This window comes from Silurus aristotelis (assembly GCF_946808225.1).
Source record: "Silurus aristotelis genome assembly, chromosome: 12".
Classification (NCBI taxonomy): Eukaryota; Metazoa; Chordata; class Actinopteri; order Siluriformes; family Siluridae; genus Silurus; species Silurus aristotelis.
The window spans coordinates 11,574,855-11,591,660 of record NC_139585.1 but is presented as its reverse complement, the minus strand read 5'-3'; the positions used below and the strand labels follow the sequence as shown (position 1 = coordinate 11,591,660).

Below are 16,806 nucleotides of genomic sequence, written 5' to 3'. Positions count from 1 at the left end.
GTTATCCTAACCCTAAACTACTAATCAAAACAGTCTGCCATTCCTTCTTTCATCTGCAAATAAGCTTTGATTTATTTAAGATAAAGCCACTGGCTAATTTGGTGCTTGCGAACGAGTAATGAATTTCCACTTGCTTTGGTGCATTCATCTACATTTATTCAGTCTGTTTGTCTTAATAGGTGCAAAAACATCATTGATGGTAATTAGATTAATTAAAACAGGATAGAGTCATTTCTTTTAATTATCTAAGGTTAAATATGCAGCATTTTTTACAATGACAATATTTAATTGGCCAGAAAGCTAACTAGACAACAAATTCCAGCACTCAACAGTGAACATTGGATTATGTTTTATGAAAAAAAAAAAAAATATATATATATATATATATATATATATATATATATATATATATATATATATATATATATATATATATATATATATATATATATATATATATATTCTGGGTGTTTTATGAGCCTCCAGTGAGAGTTCTAATATTTTTAAAAGGTCAGAATTCTAGGAGCAATCTGGTTATGTGGAGCTTTTATGGTAGATTGTAGACATGCAATTTTATTTTTATATGGAATAAATACTGTGTATAAAGGCATCTTAATTCAAAAGTAAACTTTAATAAGCAGAGGGGATAGCTGACAGTTGAATTTAATGACGCTGGTAAAGGCATTACTTCTTGTTGAATAAGATGTTCTCCACTTTAAGTAGATCACAGAAGCCTCAGAATCACCATAATCAGCAAAAAAAAAAAAAGCCTCATTACAATGCAGTCAGAACTCACCAGCTGCTGCTGCTGCTGCACAAGCATGTCACAACAAATTAATGTTTGAACTTACCAAGATTGGACATCTCAGGTACGCTGGCCACGTAAGTGTCCTTACTAAACTTTGGCTCGTTATCGTTGATATCATGGATTTTGATGACGAATTCCGAGGCCCTCTCTAGGACATGTCCAGATGTTTTGTTGACCGCTTTAGCACTGAGTGTGTATGAGGACCTTTCCTCTCTGTCTAATCTTCTGGTGGCATGGATATCGCCAGAGTTTTCATCAATCTCAAAAATTGAGCCTGCTCCATCTCCAGTGAGCACATACTTCACAGAACCATCCTCTGTGTCCATATCAGAATGAAGCTATTCAAAAAACATAAAAAAATATGTGTTTACTGCATGGTCTCTAAAGTACATGCAAAATGATATATCATGCAATCTAATGATTACATATCATTATAATGATATATACTAAGGCCAAGTCTAAAGAGTCTCAGACTATATGTTTTGTATATTTTTTTCCGCCAATTAATCGAATTGTGAAATATTACACGGTTGGGCATGCTGATGTACGATAATATTGTTTAACACTTCTTGTGGTTCACCCTGTGTAATGTGGGAATCGTAAACCTTTTGGGAATCTTTGTCCCAAAGTCTTTCTTGTGTCTGAAAATATGAAGTTAGAGCTATACCTCTGACTGTTACAAAGTGGCACCTGAGGCTCCTTCCTACAATGTTAAATAAACGTCTCCTCACAGAAAACATCACCATATCAACAATCACATGCTGCAATGGAATTTGTTTGTGTGGAGTGTTTGCTCTACAATTCCTTTTGTACGTTTAAAAAGAAGTGATCGCAGATATATTTAATATTATTTATTTATTTATAGCAATGGCACACCAAGAACAAAGACTGTAAAAATTAACAAGGATAAGCAAAGCAACGCAACAGCATAAAAAAGACATTAGTTAGGTTCAAAGATACTGACAACAATAGACAACAGCTAGACAATGGATTCTCTACATTATGTGACATACTGTAAATACAAGAGCTCATTAAATATAAAGGTGCAACGAGTATTGTGACAGTGTTGTAATCATGTGATTTGCTAATGAGAGCCATAGTCCTTATCCATATACAGTACAAACATGACATGCATGCATGCTGGTGTGAAGTGTATAATTAACTTTATCTAGCTAATTCATTTAGTTGCTGCATGCTCAACATAAAATTAGTAATTTTACCCATTTTGATTGAGGAATTCATTGTTTTAATGGTTCCCCCTCCTAACAAAAAGGTTGTGTGTCTGAACAGTATAAAGGATATGCAAATATTCTGTTGACAAGACAACCCACATGTGAACTCAAAACCGTTTGACTTGAATACAAAAACTCGTTCTTCTCGTGGAAAATTTTTTTTTTGCACCTGTCTCTTAGCAACAAGAGTAGTTGTGTGCTGGCTACCTCTCAAACTGATTGCAATTCGTCTTATCTTGATTGAAGATGCTACCTGAAGAGGACTTCACCGTAACTACACATATCCCATCAGAAAGAAGCGATCAGTACCAAGATCATTAGACAACACTGTTATGTCCTTTTTTGTCCTCAGTGTGTGTGTGTGTGTGTGTGTGTGTGTGTGTGTGTGTGTGTGTGTGTGTATGTGTATATATATATATATATATAATTTTTTCTATTTAAAAAAATTTACTGTACTAAAGTAGCAAAAAACATTGTCTCTGTTAGTGGTGTAAGGAACATTGGATGCCACAGTTTCATGATTAGAGTAATTACAGCTGACTGCAGGCTATAATCGGGTGCTCCTTTTTCTCTTTGTCTGCAACCACATCAGGATGCCGATAGGCTAATTTGAGTGGCTCATGCTTCCATTTAGGGACTGTGTCACCACATGCTATCACTGTTTCAAATCATGCAATTACATTAGCTGTCCATTAAACCATGCACAGTACCTAGCGGTGTCAAGAATATAGCAAAGATACTGTGGGTTTTCATGCATTCGCCCTTTTCTTCTGTAAATTGGCTTGGTTTTGTTCGTGTGTGTGTCCGTGTGTTTATGAAATGTGCATGTTGTTATGTTCATGTTTTACTATTATTATTCTTATCTTAATTTTTTTTTATTCTATTTTTAAACTGACAGCTTGTGCAAGTGTTGCTACCTGCATTGTTTTATCTTAAACCTCCTAGAACTACATTTATTTTTTAAAAGAAATCTTGGTAACTTCTTGACAATAATTTAAATGATATTTACATACAATTGGTAGACAGTATATATATATATACGTGTTTTTTTAAAGCAGTATCAAGCATTACACAAGAAAACAACACACACGCACACACATACACAAACATACACCAACACATATGGCATTGTTTGCAGCAGCTAGGATGTGATATCTCACAGGGCAGAATTGGTAATTAACCTCTTTCTGCTTTTTTTTTTTCTTTTAAGACATAAGTGTCTTATGTGTAAACAAACAATAATGAAACTGTGATGAATTTGGAAAAATGGTTAGAATGAGGTTTTAGCATACAGTCAGTAATACATTAGCACACAGATGCATGCATTAATGAAATGTTTATGCACACTTCCTTAATGGGTCCATGTTCCTCTGAGAGACATGGAGAGCATCATAGCATACAAATCAACAAAGATATTAATAACTTCAGACATTATATACATTTTCTAGTTATTTAGAAAGCACTAATAGAAACACATCTGCAAGTATGATATATAAAGCAACAAAAAGTTTAAATTTAAGTAATAATGGATTATTTTGTTTATTCAAATAATTATCTTAATCATTATTTCACTTATAATTAAATCAGCGTTCTTTAATATAGAAATGTTTAAATGTGGTTGTAAACGTCCATGAACTGCCATTTAAGTAGAGAGTACTCAAACCTGTACTGTTTCTCTCAGTATTATAGCATAGCCACGGGGTCCATGAATAATAATTTAGATGCAGGTGTGAAAAAACAATCCTGCATTATCAGTTATTATATGTATACTTTTTATCTTGTTTAACTGACTCCATAAATTTACAAAACCCCAACACCTGAAAAAACAACTAGGCCCAAATCATTATAAATGTCTTTTAGATGTAATGTGTTCTGTCCATAGAAGGTAAAATAAATAAAACAGATAAAGAGGTTTGCTCATATTTATATACACACCTATTCACACACTTCTAATCCAAGACAGGGTTATAAGGAAACATGGAGCCGATCCCAGGGAACTTGGGAAACAAGGTGGGAGACACTCTGGATGGGGTGCCAGGCCATCACAGGGCACAATCGCACACACAGTCACACACCCATTCACACAGTACAGACAATTTAGAATTACCAAACAGCTCATTGTTGTTGAACTAGGGAAAAAAAAAATACAAAAATACAGTACATACACTTCCCCAGCAGCATCACCATGAGTGAAAACCCTACATAGCATAATTGTACACTGCAATTACATTTTTTTCTGCTAATAAAAGGTACCTTTGACAACAAACAACATATTACAATAAGGTATTAGCAAACCAGGGAATGAGTACTAATGTGTTTTTTGAGCAAGAGTAGCTTCTATATTAATGCAGAGCCCATTTTCATCATAGCTTTTAAATAAAATCCCCTGACAGCCCTGAAATTAGTGCTCTGTGTCCTTTATTACAGAAAAATCCTACAATCCAGTCCTGCTCTCTCATATGTCACCATCTATAAAAAAGATACACAACAAAAGCATATGACAGCATGAAACTAACACACAGACATGTAGGAAAATTGGTATTTGACAGACAGCAGACTGCAATGGCTTATGGGATGCATACATTAAATTGTCTTATTAATATTAAATATTATTATATTTGTTATCCTAGGAAGTAAGCAAAACCTTGAACAGCTAATAAGCTTAATTGTGCTCAATTTGTGTATATACTGAGTGATTGTACTGTATATGTTATTGATTGTGTGTAATCAGTAACCCACTTGTTATAAGTTAATAGTTTGTATGATGTGTATATATCAGTATAGTCATAGTATGCAGTATGCTGAATTGATTTTAAAAAGTTAACTGTCAATGCATGCTCTTGACAACCATGGATACTTAATTAAATTTTTCTTTTTATGGACTAATGCACTAAAATGACTTTTGGCTATGCAGATACATGCACGCCAACCTGAACATGTAGCATTACTGCAGTTAGCAACGAGACTAATTGTTTGCAATCCCCTTTGTATTTTTGATTTTGAATACCTTTGAATCGTAATTCTCCAGATGTTTATTTTCCACAATCTAGCCAATGTTTTTCATTCGGGTGCTCTCCATAGCCTCAGAGGAACACAAGGGGTGTCCAAATTACTGGCCAGAAAAATGACTCCTCTGGGGCTTCAGGGACAAATTAAAAGACATTTCAGAATAAAATATCCCCTAGCCACACAGTGGTGGTTTTACGGTGATTCATAAAAAAAAAATCATTGTTATGTTTTGGCCATGCAAATGTTTTGCCCAAACTAAAATCCCTCTTCGCATTTCAGAGGTACCATAGTGAAAGCAATGCATGGTAAGGAATACTGATTGGAAATTCATTTGCTCAGTGAAAACTTTTTGGCATGAAGTAGTGTCCTTTTTGCCTGACACTGCAGTCTTTGTGAGATTGGCAACATGAACAGATAGCCTTTGTTAAATCTATAATGGGCAATGAATGCTGCAACCTATTAAAAAAAAAAAAATCCACAAGACTAATCATTGCTATATATAAAAAATGCTTCCCAAAAATCTTATATTAAGTTAAGTTATATTAGTATTCATTTGTATGCATACATCTTTATCTCTCTCTCTCTCTCTCTCTCTCTCTCTCTCTCTCTCTCTCTCTCTATATATATATATATATATATATATATATATATATATATATATACAAGTACTATGTACTATGTACTATGTGTGTGTGTCAAAGTGAAGAATAATTCTCAGTATGTATATATAGGAAAAGAAAGAGAGAGAGAGAGAGAGAGAGAGAGAGAGAGAGAGAGAGAGAGAGAGAGAGAGAGAGAGAGAGAAAGAGAGAGAGAGACAGAGAGAGAGAGACAGAGAGAGAAAGAGAGAGAGAGAGAGAGAGAGAGAGAGAGAGAGAGAGAGAGAGAGAGAGAGAGAGAGAGAGAGAGAGAGAGAATATTTTGTCCTCGAAAACTCACTCAGACAGCATTTTTCACAGTGTTTCACCGTATGCAGAACACCTTGTTGGAAAGGGTTGAAAAAAACACATGAACATTGACAATTACCTTTCATGCCTTGTCCAGAATACTGATGTGGTGTTGAAGAGACAAACAGCACACATGTTCAGAGAAAATTCATACCTTGAAGAATGGTCTGTATAAGTGTGTAAAAATTTGTCTTCCCGGATGTCTGTGAGATTTCTTTCGGTAAATGCAGAATAATCTGCAGCCCTTAATGACAAATTACAAAGGTATGTCACTTTTTTTAGGTGGTACAGTATATTAAGGCATCCATATGCTTCATCCTACAATAGACACGTTTGCTGTGGCTCTAATTGACAAATCATTCCAGATGGTTGTGTAGTTTGATGTACATAATTGTATTGCTATGACATTTTTATAATCATTGCACTGAAGCTTAACTGACTTCATTAACTTGTGTGCAATTGTTTACCTGAATCATGTATCGTCAACCACACACTTAGCTAATGAGTAGTAACAGGTGTCTAGAATGCATGAGTAGAGAATGTGTATATGTATGCAAATAGAGGTGCGTGTGTGTGTGTGTATGGTATCAGAAAATGAATGGATCTGTTTAAGAGGTTTGTAAAAGGGGTTATAAAAAAATAACTACTTTTTAGTATGGTTTTATTGCCAGTCAATGCAGGGAGAATTGATTGTAGTTAAAATTGCTGTAGACTATCACAAACCATTAAACATAGTTTACTTCTTTATTTACTTAGCTCCATTTGGTAGTAAATTAATTGTCCATCAAATTGATATTTTTGTTGCATTGACAGCAAGACCATGCTTTTCTGTAGGGCAGCTAGTGAGATTGCTTCATGCTACCAAAAAATTATCCAGACTTTAGCGTTAGCAACTTTGCACTCAATTTTTTTGCATATAACTAACAATTAATTGCACCTTTTTGCTCGCCATCATTAGATCAATCAATCATTTCAGTTCATTTGGTTTAGCAGAATCTTAGGGGATTGTTCTTTTCTTAAGTGACTCTAGAGAAGTCAAATGTGGAGAAAGAGGAAGGGGCTTGTAAGCAGAAGCTGAATGAGGGCAAAGGGAACACTGAAGACTACGAGCTTGTTTACTTACCCAGTGAATCACAGGGCTTGGGAAGGTTAATAGGATTTTGTTCACATCAATAGTGCTGATGGAACAGTGTGTGAGCTACTGCCCTTGCATCTAACCACAGCTACAAAAGAAGGCCAATTGCACACCATGTTCTAGCACTTCAGAGTGGTTTGCTACTCACTAGGCCCTGACTGGTTATGTGCTTCTACTGCCTAATGACAATCCAATGGCAAGTACTGCAGATTTGCTGTTCTGCTGTGTAGTAAAAAGGGTGTATCTTGATGAACTTTGTGTTGGCTTCAATATCTGTGCTTAACTATAGTAGACACTATGGTACACATTTAGTCCTAAAAGGCATTAAAGACCACCTGGAAAAGTCATTTTTTGAGCAGATCTCCTTACCACCTGACATGCCACCAATTTACTGAGCAAATTACCAACAAAACATAAACCCTCCCAGATGAAGGGATGGAGGGAAAAAAAACATGCACCAGGCAAGATTTGCATAATCTCCATACCAGCTTACAAAAATGAACTAGGCATGCTGCAAGTATGCTGGAGGCAGATTATGGTGTTATGGCAGCAAACAGGAGATTCTTAAATCAAGGCATCAAGCAATAGGCATTCTAATTCCAAAAGAGAAGGACTTTGTTCACCTCAGCCAGTTCCACTAGATTAGACCTGTTGGTAATGAAGGCATAATTTTCTTTAGTGTGGTGGCACACAGGCTGTTGGAATACCTGGGACAAGATGCCTTTATTTATTTCAATAAATATATAAATGATTCCATGTGTCTGGAACACTCCACTATGATCTGGCATCAGATCTAGGCAGCCAAAAGGGATGGAAGAGACTTCCATGTGGTGTTTGTGGATATTGCCAATTGCTTTTTGGCAAAGTTCCCCACAACTTCCTCCGGGCTACATTTCATTACCATCATAAACCTTGTCCAGGACTATTTTCATTATATCCAGCTATGCGTAACTATGCTAGACTAAACCACAGATTGGCTTCATACACCAGAGGTAATTATAATATCTTCATGGTTGGTGGTTGCTGTAGATAAACTTCCATCAGAGTACAAACTGATGACCTGAGAACATTTACTATAACCAGGGCATGCACCAGTGGTTTCTATGAAAGCTTCAGGAAAATATCAAACTGGCCCTAGTGAAGATCAAACTAAGCAAGTTCAGAAGTTTTTCCATTATCAAAGGAAAATGGTTAGAGTTTCCACATTGGCAGTGCAACCTCCAAAAGTGGCCAAGAAGCTCAATAAAACGATATTTATTTTTTGGTATGATGCATCTCTTGATGATTCTTCCAGCAAATAGAGCAGTTTAGTCAGGACACTATCAAACTGTTTTGCTGCCCACAATTCAGAGCCTGACCCATCTCATGCACCCACTAACTACCTATGAGGCTCTAATCACAAAGATTGATATGCTGGAAATTATATGTACTTTTTCTTAAGAACGTCTCACCAGTTGCCTGAGACACTGCTGGGCTTTAGAGCAAGGGCATCCCAGAACTACCCTTTGTTTTTTTGTTTTGTTTTGTAGTGGAGTGCAAGTGCACAAAAGTCAGTCTGAAGACATTGTGAGAGACTCACAATAACTACTTTGGTCCAAACCTCGTTAACAAAAGACAATCCAACACAAAGAACACTGTTGGCCAACAATCTGCAGTGATGCAAATTAATCTAGCCTAATGCAGTATTTTTTATTGTAGAGGAAGTGCTTCAATAAGAGCAAGCTGCTGGGTCCAAAAGGCTTTTATCCAAGGAAGCCAAGGTCAGTGAATAACAGGAATGAGTAGAGAGACCTGGGAGATATTGATACATTTAGATAAAGGTATAACTGTGGAGCCACAATTGGTATAAACCCTCATACAGTGCTAATAAACAACATGTGATGGTTGTCTATTGATGCATTTTAGTACATTTCTCCAAAGTTCCCTACTGTCCTACCTAAAACATTTAATTAAAAGCCTTGCTTCAATGAGGGTTTGCTACTAGACATGGTATTAAAACCAGACAGGGTAGTATTGCCTTTTCGTCCACCAAATTTTAACATGAAAATAAGCAATACAAAAAAGGAAGGACGGCTATTATTTTTTTAATGTATCAGAATTGTACTTGAAAGTGGAATGTCAAATGGCAGCATTTGCATTTTAATTTTGGTTGCCATTGGATATTGTTTGGCACAATAATGCAAACACATTTTGCAACTGAGTTTACACTAGGTCTTCAAATAACATGTTAATTTGCAACACATGCTATTGCAAATATAATACATGTTTGAAATACCATTTTTTTAATTTACATTTAAATCATGCAATGTCACTGGGTTTTGAATTCAGTTCAATTCATTTTTATTTGTATAGCGCTTTTAACAATGAACATTGTCTCAAAGCAGCTTTACAAAGAAAATCATAAGAAAAAGTAAGAAGACTAAATCTGACTCATACCTTCACCTCGCCAACCTTTCATACAAATTGAGTTGTGCACATTGCTTTGATTTTGCAAGCATGAGACCATGTCTGAATAAAACCACTGTTATGATTTAAATATGAAAGGAGGCTCCATTGGCCATAAATAAACATGGCCTCCCACAGAACACAGCAATGGCTGGTGAATTATCTTTATAAGAAAGGCCATCAATGGCTCTGATGGGTTCTTGCTGGGCTTTTAAGTGCTATTCATCGGTCAGCACTGAGGCTCTGACACAGATGGACAAACACATTCAATAGCACACACTAGATTGATAGGATTAATGATAACACATCTGCTACAAATAATCTTTGAAGCATTTTCCCATCTCTGTCCTTAGTATTTATGACAGTTTTTGTTTTAGTTCTTCTCTAGGTAATGTGATCGGGCAGGACAGCAGGACTTGGTCCAGTCTCATGTGACTGTTGTAATTCTAGACACAGAGTGTGAAAGAAAGGAAGTGAGAGAAGGCACAAACAGAGGAATCAAAACACTGGGAAGGCCACTGATCAGTGGCCAGGCCACTGATTAGTACAACGCTACATCTACTGATGAACTTGTCCCAGTCAGCACTGCTTTACTGCTTCAGCACATCCATACAATAATGCTATGGATGAGCGCACCTCTTTCTTCTCCCTTTTTTGATTGATTGTTTTCTTTATCACTGTCATTCATTGTTTTTCTGAGCTTTGCTACTCAAAAGCTTGAGTCTGTTTACCAATGATCTCTGCATTCACACTTCATACATGTGAAAGGACAAGATGCTATCGGTTTACGCTCACAAACTCAAGTCCCCTCTCTGCCTCAAACCCCTTCTCATGACACTTGTTTACTTGGGCAAGATGAAGGGAGTGATGAAAGCGAGCTTCCTCAACAGAAAATTGGCTGCCGACAGTCGCCCTCATTCCCCCCCTTAGGACTGTAACTGCTGCTTTCTAAATTATGGTTGTCTCAGAGCTTGGCGCTTATGCCGGTGGCCTGACAAGCACTTCACTCTGATCTGATGCCATGCAGGCTGAAAAGAACACTTGCACCATTGTGATTTTTATCAGAGCACTGCCTGCCACACCTTTCTGTACCTGCGAAATACTGAGAAGTTACATTATAGCATGGCTTTGACTTTCGTACTGTGTTGTAAGTGTATTCAAAGTCTTTAGTGATAATGGAGATTTGCATCAGGAAATGAATTGGGATATTTTGCACATATGAGTTTTATAAGTATATTACTTTAGTTTGATGTAACGCTGTTAAAGCGTAAAAAATTTAAAAGTTATTTTTCGAAAATATTATTGTGTTTGCTCTGTTTCACTGTTATTATATTACCAGCATTCAGGGTAACAATTTGTTATCTTATATTAGCACCTAATGATGTCATAAAATTTGCATTAAGCTTCCATTAAGATTCATTTCCAAACTTACCTTGCCAACATATTGCTTTCCACTTCCGGTCCACTCCTCTAAGAGAAAGAAACTATTCCACATCCATCCACGCTTGGAACGGTGGAGCGTCCGTCCATCCCTATCAGCTGTGCTAAATCCGGGCACCGGGCGGAGCAAGGCTGAGCTCCACTCCAGGATGGACAACAGCAGGAGCAAGTAAAACTGATTAGTTATCATTGTATCCAATCGCTCCTGGAGAGTCCTTGATAAGAAATCAATTAGCAGCTTTAGTGTTGTTTTGGAGATACAGCTGAATGCAAATCACAATAGAATGGGACATCCTATCCTCAGTCTTCTTTTCTCCTTTCTTGTTCAGGCCTGGAAAGAAGGCAAGAGAAGATTGATGAGGCACAAAATTATGCATCACACTATGGTTTCGTTCTTGAATCCCTAAGATAAAAGCAATTGAATAACTTGAAGTTGGCAGCAAATCAATCAGTAGAAACTCTAACAAAGTTTAAAACGGCTGTGACTATCATTTGCATTAATAACAAGGACCAACAAATGCTTCAAATTTACAATTTTATTTGTAAGCATTTACTTATTTTAAAGGTTGATATCACACAGCTGTGTATCAAAATCTGGTTTGAACTGCAGTGCTATACAAAGTTCTTCCGATTACATACAAGTCTATGGTACACAATAAACAGAGCAGGCTGCTTAGCTAAACCCACAATGACTCACTGAAGCACAGTGTGCCCCAAGAGCACTGCTGAATGGTAATTTAGGGAGCGCATGCATAATTTATGGGCTTTTGGAACTTAATCCTAATAAATCGCTCTTCCTTCATTCCATGTAAGCCAGTTTTCAAGGAAAAGTAGAAGGCCAAAGTGTCATGCCAGCCTGATGGGCATTTATTACCCTCACTGTATCTGGGGGATCACAAGCAAATCAGGAGTGAATTTAAAATATTATGTTGTTCTTGTTCACCGATCTGAATTTACATGAGAAAGACAAGGAGAATAAAAAGACACAATGTCACTGAAGGCATAAGGAAGAACAAACCATCTATCCTGCTTTTTCTTCTGTGAACAAATCAGAGCCATGGTCCTTTTTAATGTTACTAAAATAGTACTTGTAAAAGAACATTATCTTATGAACATGAATTAAATAATGTAATTAAATGAGATAGAAATAGGGCATTATTCACAAGGTTGCAGTTTAAAAGTGTGTCGATTGCCGTAATTTGTGGAATCACTGGCTAATGTTTGATAATGAATTCAAGCAGGCCCATCATGGTAAGGCCTCTGTGGGCTTCAGACATGTGGTTTGTGCATCTCAGGGTCAGAGAGCTGGGGAAAAAACTTTTACATTCAACAACTCTGTAACAGTCTTCATGAATTAAACATGATGCTACGGGCAGAGTTGTTATATGCTATTGGCAATGTAGAATTATAAAAAATGAAAACGCATGAAGTCAAATCGACATGCTTCTAACATTTGGGTGTTCGTGAAAGTGAGATTGCAACGGTGGGAAATACATACATTTATACACTTCAACTATCAGTGTAAATCTATTGTGCTGGGGTTTGTTCCTATAGCCTATAGCCTATAGTTTTAGATATAAGCTAGGTCTTAGTGGAAATACTGTTAAACCAGACATTAATCTCTTATTAAATACTACACCTTTTACCACACATCAAAGACTATTATTAGGTTAAACAGAACCTATTAGAAAATAATTACACGTTTACACAACAATGTTTCTTTTCAGAAAAATGTTTGTCAGATGTCAAATTTGATCCACAAATCACTGCATGTTATCAAATCATCCGTATACTAAATATCTGTAAAACTGTTTAGTGACATTGTCGAATGATTAAAGTGCTATATAAATACAATTTATTTGAATTGAGTTTAATATGCCTTTTTCCCACAGTCATTCTAGGCTACACATACTACAGGAAATATGTCACTGTTTGGTATGTAAATGTTCCACATCGTATTTTGTACCACATTGCCAACATGTTATTAATTTTGAAAGTGTAGATATATTCCGATGAGTAGTGTAATGATATGATTAATGTGATGCAAAAATATTTACTGGATAGATAGTGTACTTTATTATTCCTAAAGCAAAATTGTAAAAAAAATATATTATAAATTATAAAATTATATATTATATTTTGAAAATGGTCTTCACGTCTTTTGAAATTGAAGATAAACTCCAGAATTATTTAGTTTGATTACTGATCGGTATAATAGTGTGCTCTTGGTGCCATAATAAATATCTGTTTCTCTACTTCGGTATTCTTGAGCACTATGCATGTCTCCCCTCCAGGCAACCAACTAAAGTCTTCTGCATCTTTACACACTATAAAAGCAAGAGAGCTAGTAAAGCCAGCATGTGTCTTCTTTCTTGTCTGTGTTCTGAGTGACAAGGCAGATAAAAAAAAAAGTTTTCTCAAACTTTAAATGTTTGGGAAAATTACCAACCGAATATATTTAGAAAGTGCAGAAATGCTGTAACAATATTGTTGCTGGGTGTTTTGCTGAATCTGTGACACTGATTATGTCAATACATTTGTTCGCATAGACACAGAAAAGGCATGGACACTTCAGCTGTTACAAACAAAGATTTTATTTCCCTATTGTCAATAAATACCAAGGCATACGTTCATGTGTAGAGAGTGTTTTAAAACACAATGCAGAACATACTGTACATACTGTATTTTTGTATCCTAGTATGGAGATGCAGCAATGTTTTTCTGTTTCTAGATTTCTTAGAGTTGAGACCTTAACTAAAAGTGAAAAACTAAATGCAGAAGTGTCCAAAAATTGCGTTCATCAGATTTCCAGCCTTATTTTATTGACAGGTGAAATCGTGCTTACCGCAGCATGGTAGTGTTGGCGTTATTATGCCATGGATTGCACATGTATGCAGCTCTTGTCAGCCCGGTTCTGCTGAGAAAGTGTTATCATTGCTGTCATGTAACAGGGTTGTTTAGAGCTTGGGGTTTGTGGAAGGGTCCAGATAGGAGATTATGTGGTGCTGGCTGACTTAGAGGGCGCCAATAAGCTATAAGCTGATAAAGGGTTTCTTTTTTTCCCCTTCTACTGGCCTGCACACTCGGAGTTGAGCTGTTCCACAGTGATGACAAGTGCATCCTTGGAAGCTCACAGAAACCGTTTGTGGCAATTAAACTATGGTGATTCTTGTGATTGCATTTTCTAATTAACATTCAATGCTGTCCTTGGGTTTTAATAGCATTCTGGTTATTAATCTTTGATGCAGCATGCTTATTAAGCATTAAAACAGCACATCTTTTTAAAATTCTACTTGCTGCCCCATGCCTAGGGGGCGGATGTGCCCACAAAAGAGGAGGGGGGGATCTTGCCAGATGTTCAGTGCTTTTATTTAATTATCTTAACTTGATTATTGTATTATGAGTCGGCGGCATATTAAAAAGTTGTTTATGAAGAAAGGCATCGGTGTGTAGGAGGATTTACAGTAGCTTAATATAAAAAAAGAAAAAAAAAAAAAAAAATGGGGAAGGGCAAATATTCTGATATAAAGCCGCACAGCCTTACTTGTCGTATTAACTAGCTTAAGTGGTAGGTGTACAAGTGTTTTTGTGTGTGTACACATGCTTACAAAGCTTACTGCTTTGTAATTTGGTCTTAATAAGTATTTAAGTGGGAATGCACTGTGGTGCCCTAGGTGCGTTGGTGGTTTGAAACAGACATACTGGCTATACAAGCAACAGGTTTTTATGTACTATTGTGTTGTGCTAAAAATTTTTGCAATGATTAATATGAGAAAACAAACACACACACAGATAGAGAGAGAAAAAGAGAGAGAGTAGTAAGTCAGGTCAGTAGAGCGGCTATGCCCTGGCTAGTAAGACTTTGTCTTTGTAATTGCTGTAGTCCTGTCTGCGAGGCAGTGATCTATTTCTCTGGAGACTTATAAAAAGCAGTCTAGAGCAGCAGTGCCTACTGGGAATACATTTCCCATAGTCCAGCACAGCCTCGTTTGCTCAACCCTGTTTTGTGCCAGTTACTCCTACTCTTTCTCTCTTTGCTTTGCCCTGGAGGGCTGCCTCAGACATGGATCATTTAGGAAATCTGGGCTAGTCCTCTCCTTGCCTGGTGCTGTGCTGATGGATGGTCATTCACATATATAGGGTAACACTGTCTGTGTCTGTACATTCATTTTACAGTGTCTTTGGAGAAAACTTTTTTTTTTTTTGTTTTGTTTCTTCTTTCTTTTCCACCTTCCCTGTGACCTTGACGTCTAAGAAACACAGAGGATGGAAAATGGATTTGAAGCTCTGATGGGATCGGGTAGTGAGACAGATTGCAAACCGGAAAGGAAAGGTTAAGGGAAAAGAGAGACAAGATGCATGCTGGCATGACAAGTTGGATGAGCAATGCACTTAATATGATACAAAGCTTGAAATACCATACATCATTTAAAGACTTAAACTTAAAGATTGATGCTATGTGCAAAGTAGAAATTGAAACTGATTATAAAAGCTTGAGGTGCCTATTACATCCTTTTGAATTTTTTAAATCATATAAGTAAATGATAAAATGTTTATAATGTAATTTAGTCATGATTTAAAAAATGACAATGGCTTCTGTTGCTTAGGCTGAATTGCCGTAAAGTAACTGATAAACTCGACCACTTGGTGGAGCCCACAATCTCTCAAAGAATGCAGCACAATTACAGCAATGTTCCTCTCTCTGTTCTAAACCTCTCTTTCTCTCTTTCACACTTACACTATCATTCTCTCTGCTGTTTTAAATCTATTCAGATATCGAATGTATTGCATTGAGGAGACATTCATTAGGATACTCTGTATCCTGTAAATAGCTTGCCAATAATAGTGAAATCAACATCTGCAGCTTAATACCTGTTGTGCATTCACAAAGATATTTTCCAAAATGATACTTTATCAACAGGCAAAAAGTTTGTAATCTTACATGGACGGATATATAAAAAAAAAAGACACACAAATGAACTTTGATTTTTTTTTTTTTTCTTACAGTAAAATTGCATACTTGTCAAAGTGTTGCATCTGCTACACATTTCATAAAATCCATTCCCGTGTAAATTCTAATTTCTTCTGTTGTTAAAAGCTCTCTGCTCATTAGATTTTGCTCTTATAATACAAGTAGACTTTCATTAGTTGTCTGTCAAAACTGTCATTAGTTTTGCACATTCATAGATTTTTTATTTGGCAAAGACAACAAACATGCATAAGGTGCTTGAAAAAAAAAAAACTTTCTTCAGAAATCATCATTTTGAACAGTTTTATAATGAAATAGTCGTTGCACAGATTTTCATCTTGGAATCAGCATGATGAAATACATTCAGATGGAAGAATTATATATACTTATTGTTATTTGTCCCTTGAGTCATTGTTTGACACATTCTGTTTAGTATTGTGTGTGTGTGAATGTTGTTAATTTGTGTTAAAATATATATTGTTTTGCAGCTGTATAGATAGATAGATAGATAGATAGATAGATAGATAGATAGATAGATAGATAGATAGATAGATAGATAGATAGATAGATAGATAGATAGATAGATAGATAGATAGAGATATTTTATTAATTTTTGTTTTTAAAAACAAAAGAATTCATGATGTGATCTGTGGTTTAGGCAGTACAAGAGTGGACAGATGACAGTTCACAGCAATAAGCGGCTTAGTGGAGTCATGCAAAAGCATTTGTGTAATTGGAGAATTCCTATAACAATGATTCCTAGAGAACATTATCAAAGCACGCACAATTCCTCTTATCAGTCCACGACAGACTATTTCAAG

The 16,806-nt window shown here is 36.1% G+C and overlaps 1 protein-coding gene across 2 annotated transcripts in view; it reads right to left on the bottom strand.

The window, feature by feature from the left end:
* Positions 1–16,806, bottom strand: part of cdh10b (cadherin 10, type 2b (T2-cadherin)) — a 43,259-nt gene that overhangs the window by 25,392 nt on the left and 1,061 nt on the right. For both annotated transcript variants that reach the window (XM_083556713.1, XM_083556712.1), the window contains exons 2-3: positions 11,009–11,347; positions 852–1,146 (exon numbers count right to left, since the gene is read on the bottom strand). In XM_083556713.1, the coding sequence (XP_083412839.1) occupies positions 852–1,146; positions 11,009–11,206 (493 nt within the window). In that variant the 5' untranslated portion in view covers positions 11,207–11,347. The remainder of the gene's footprint in view (positions 1–851; positions 1,147–11,008; positions 11,348–16,806) is intronic.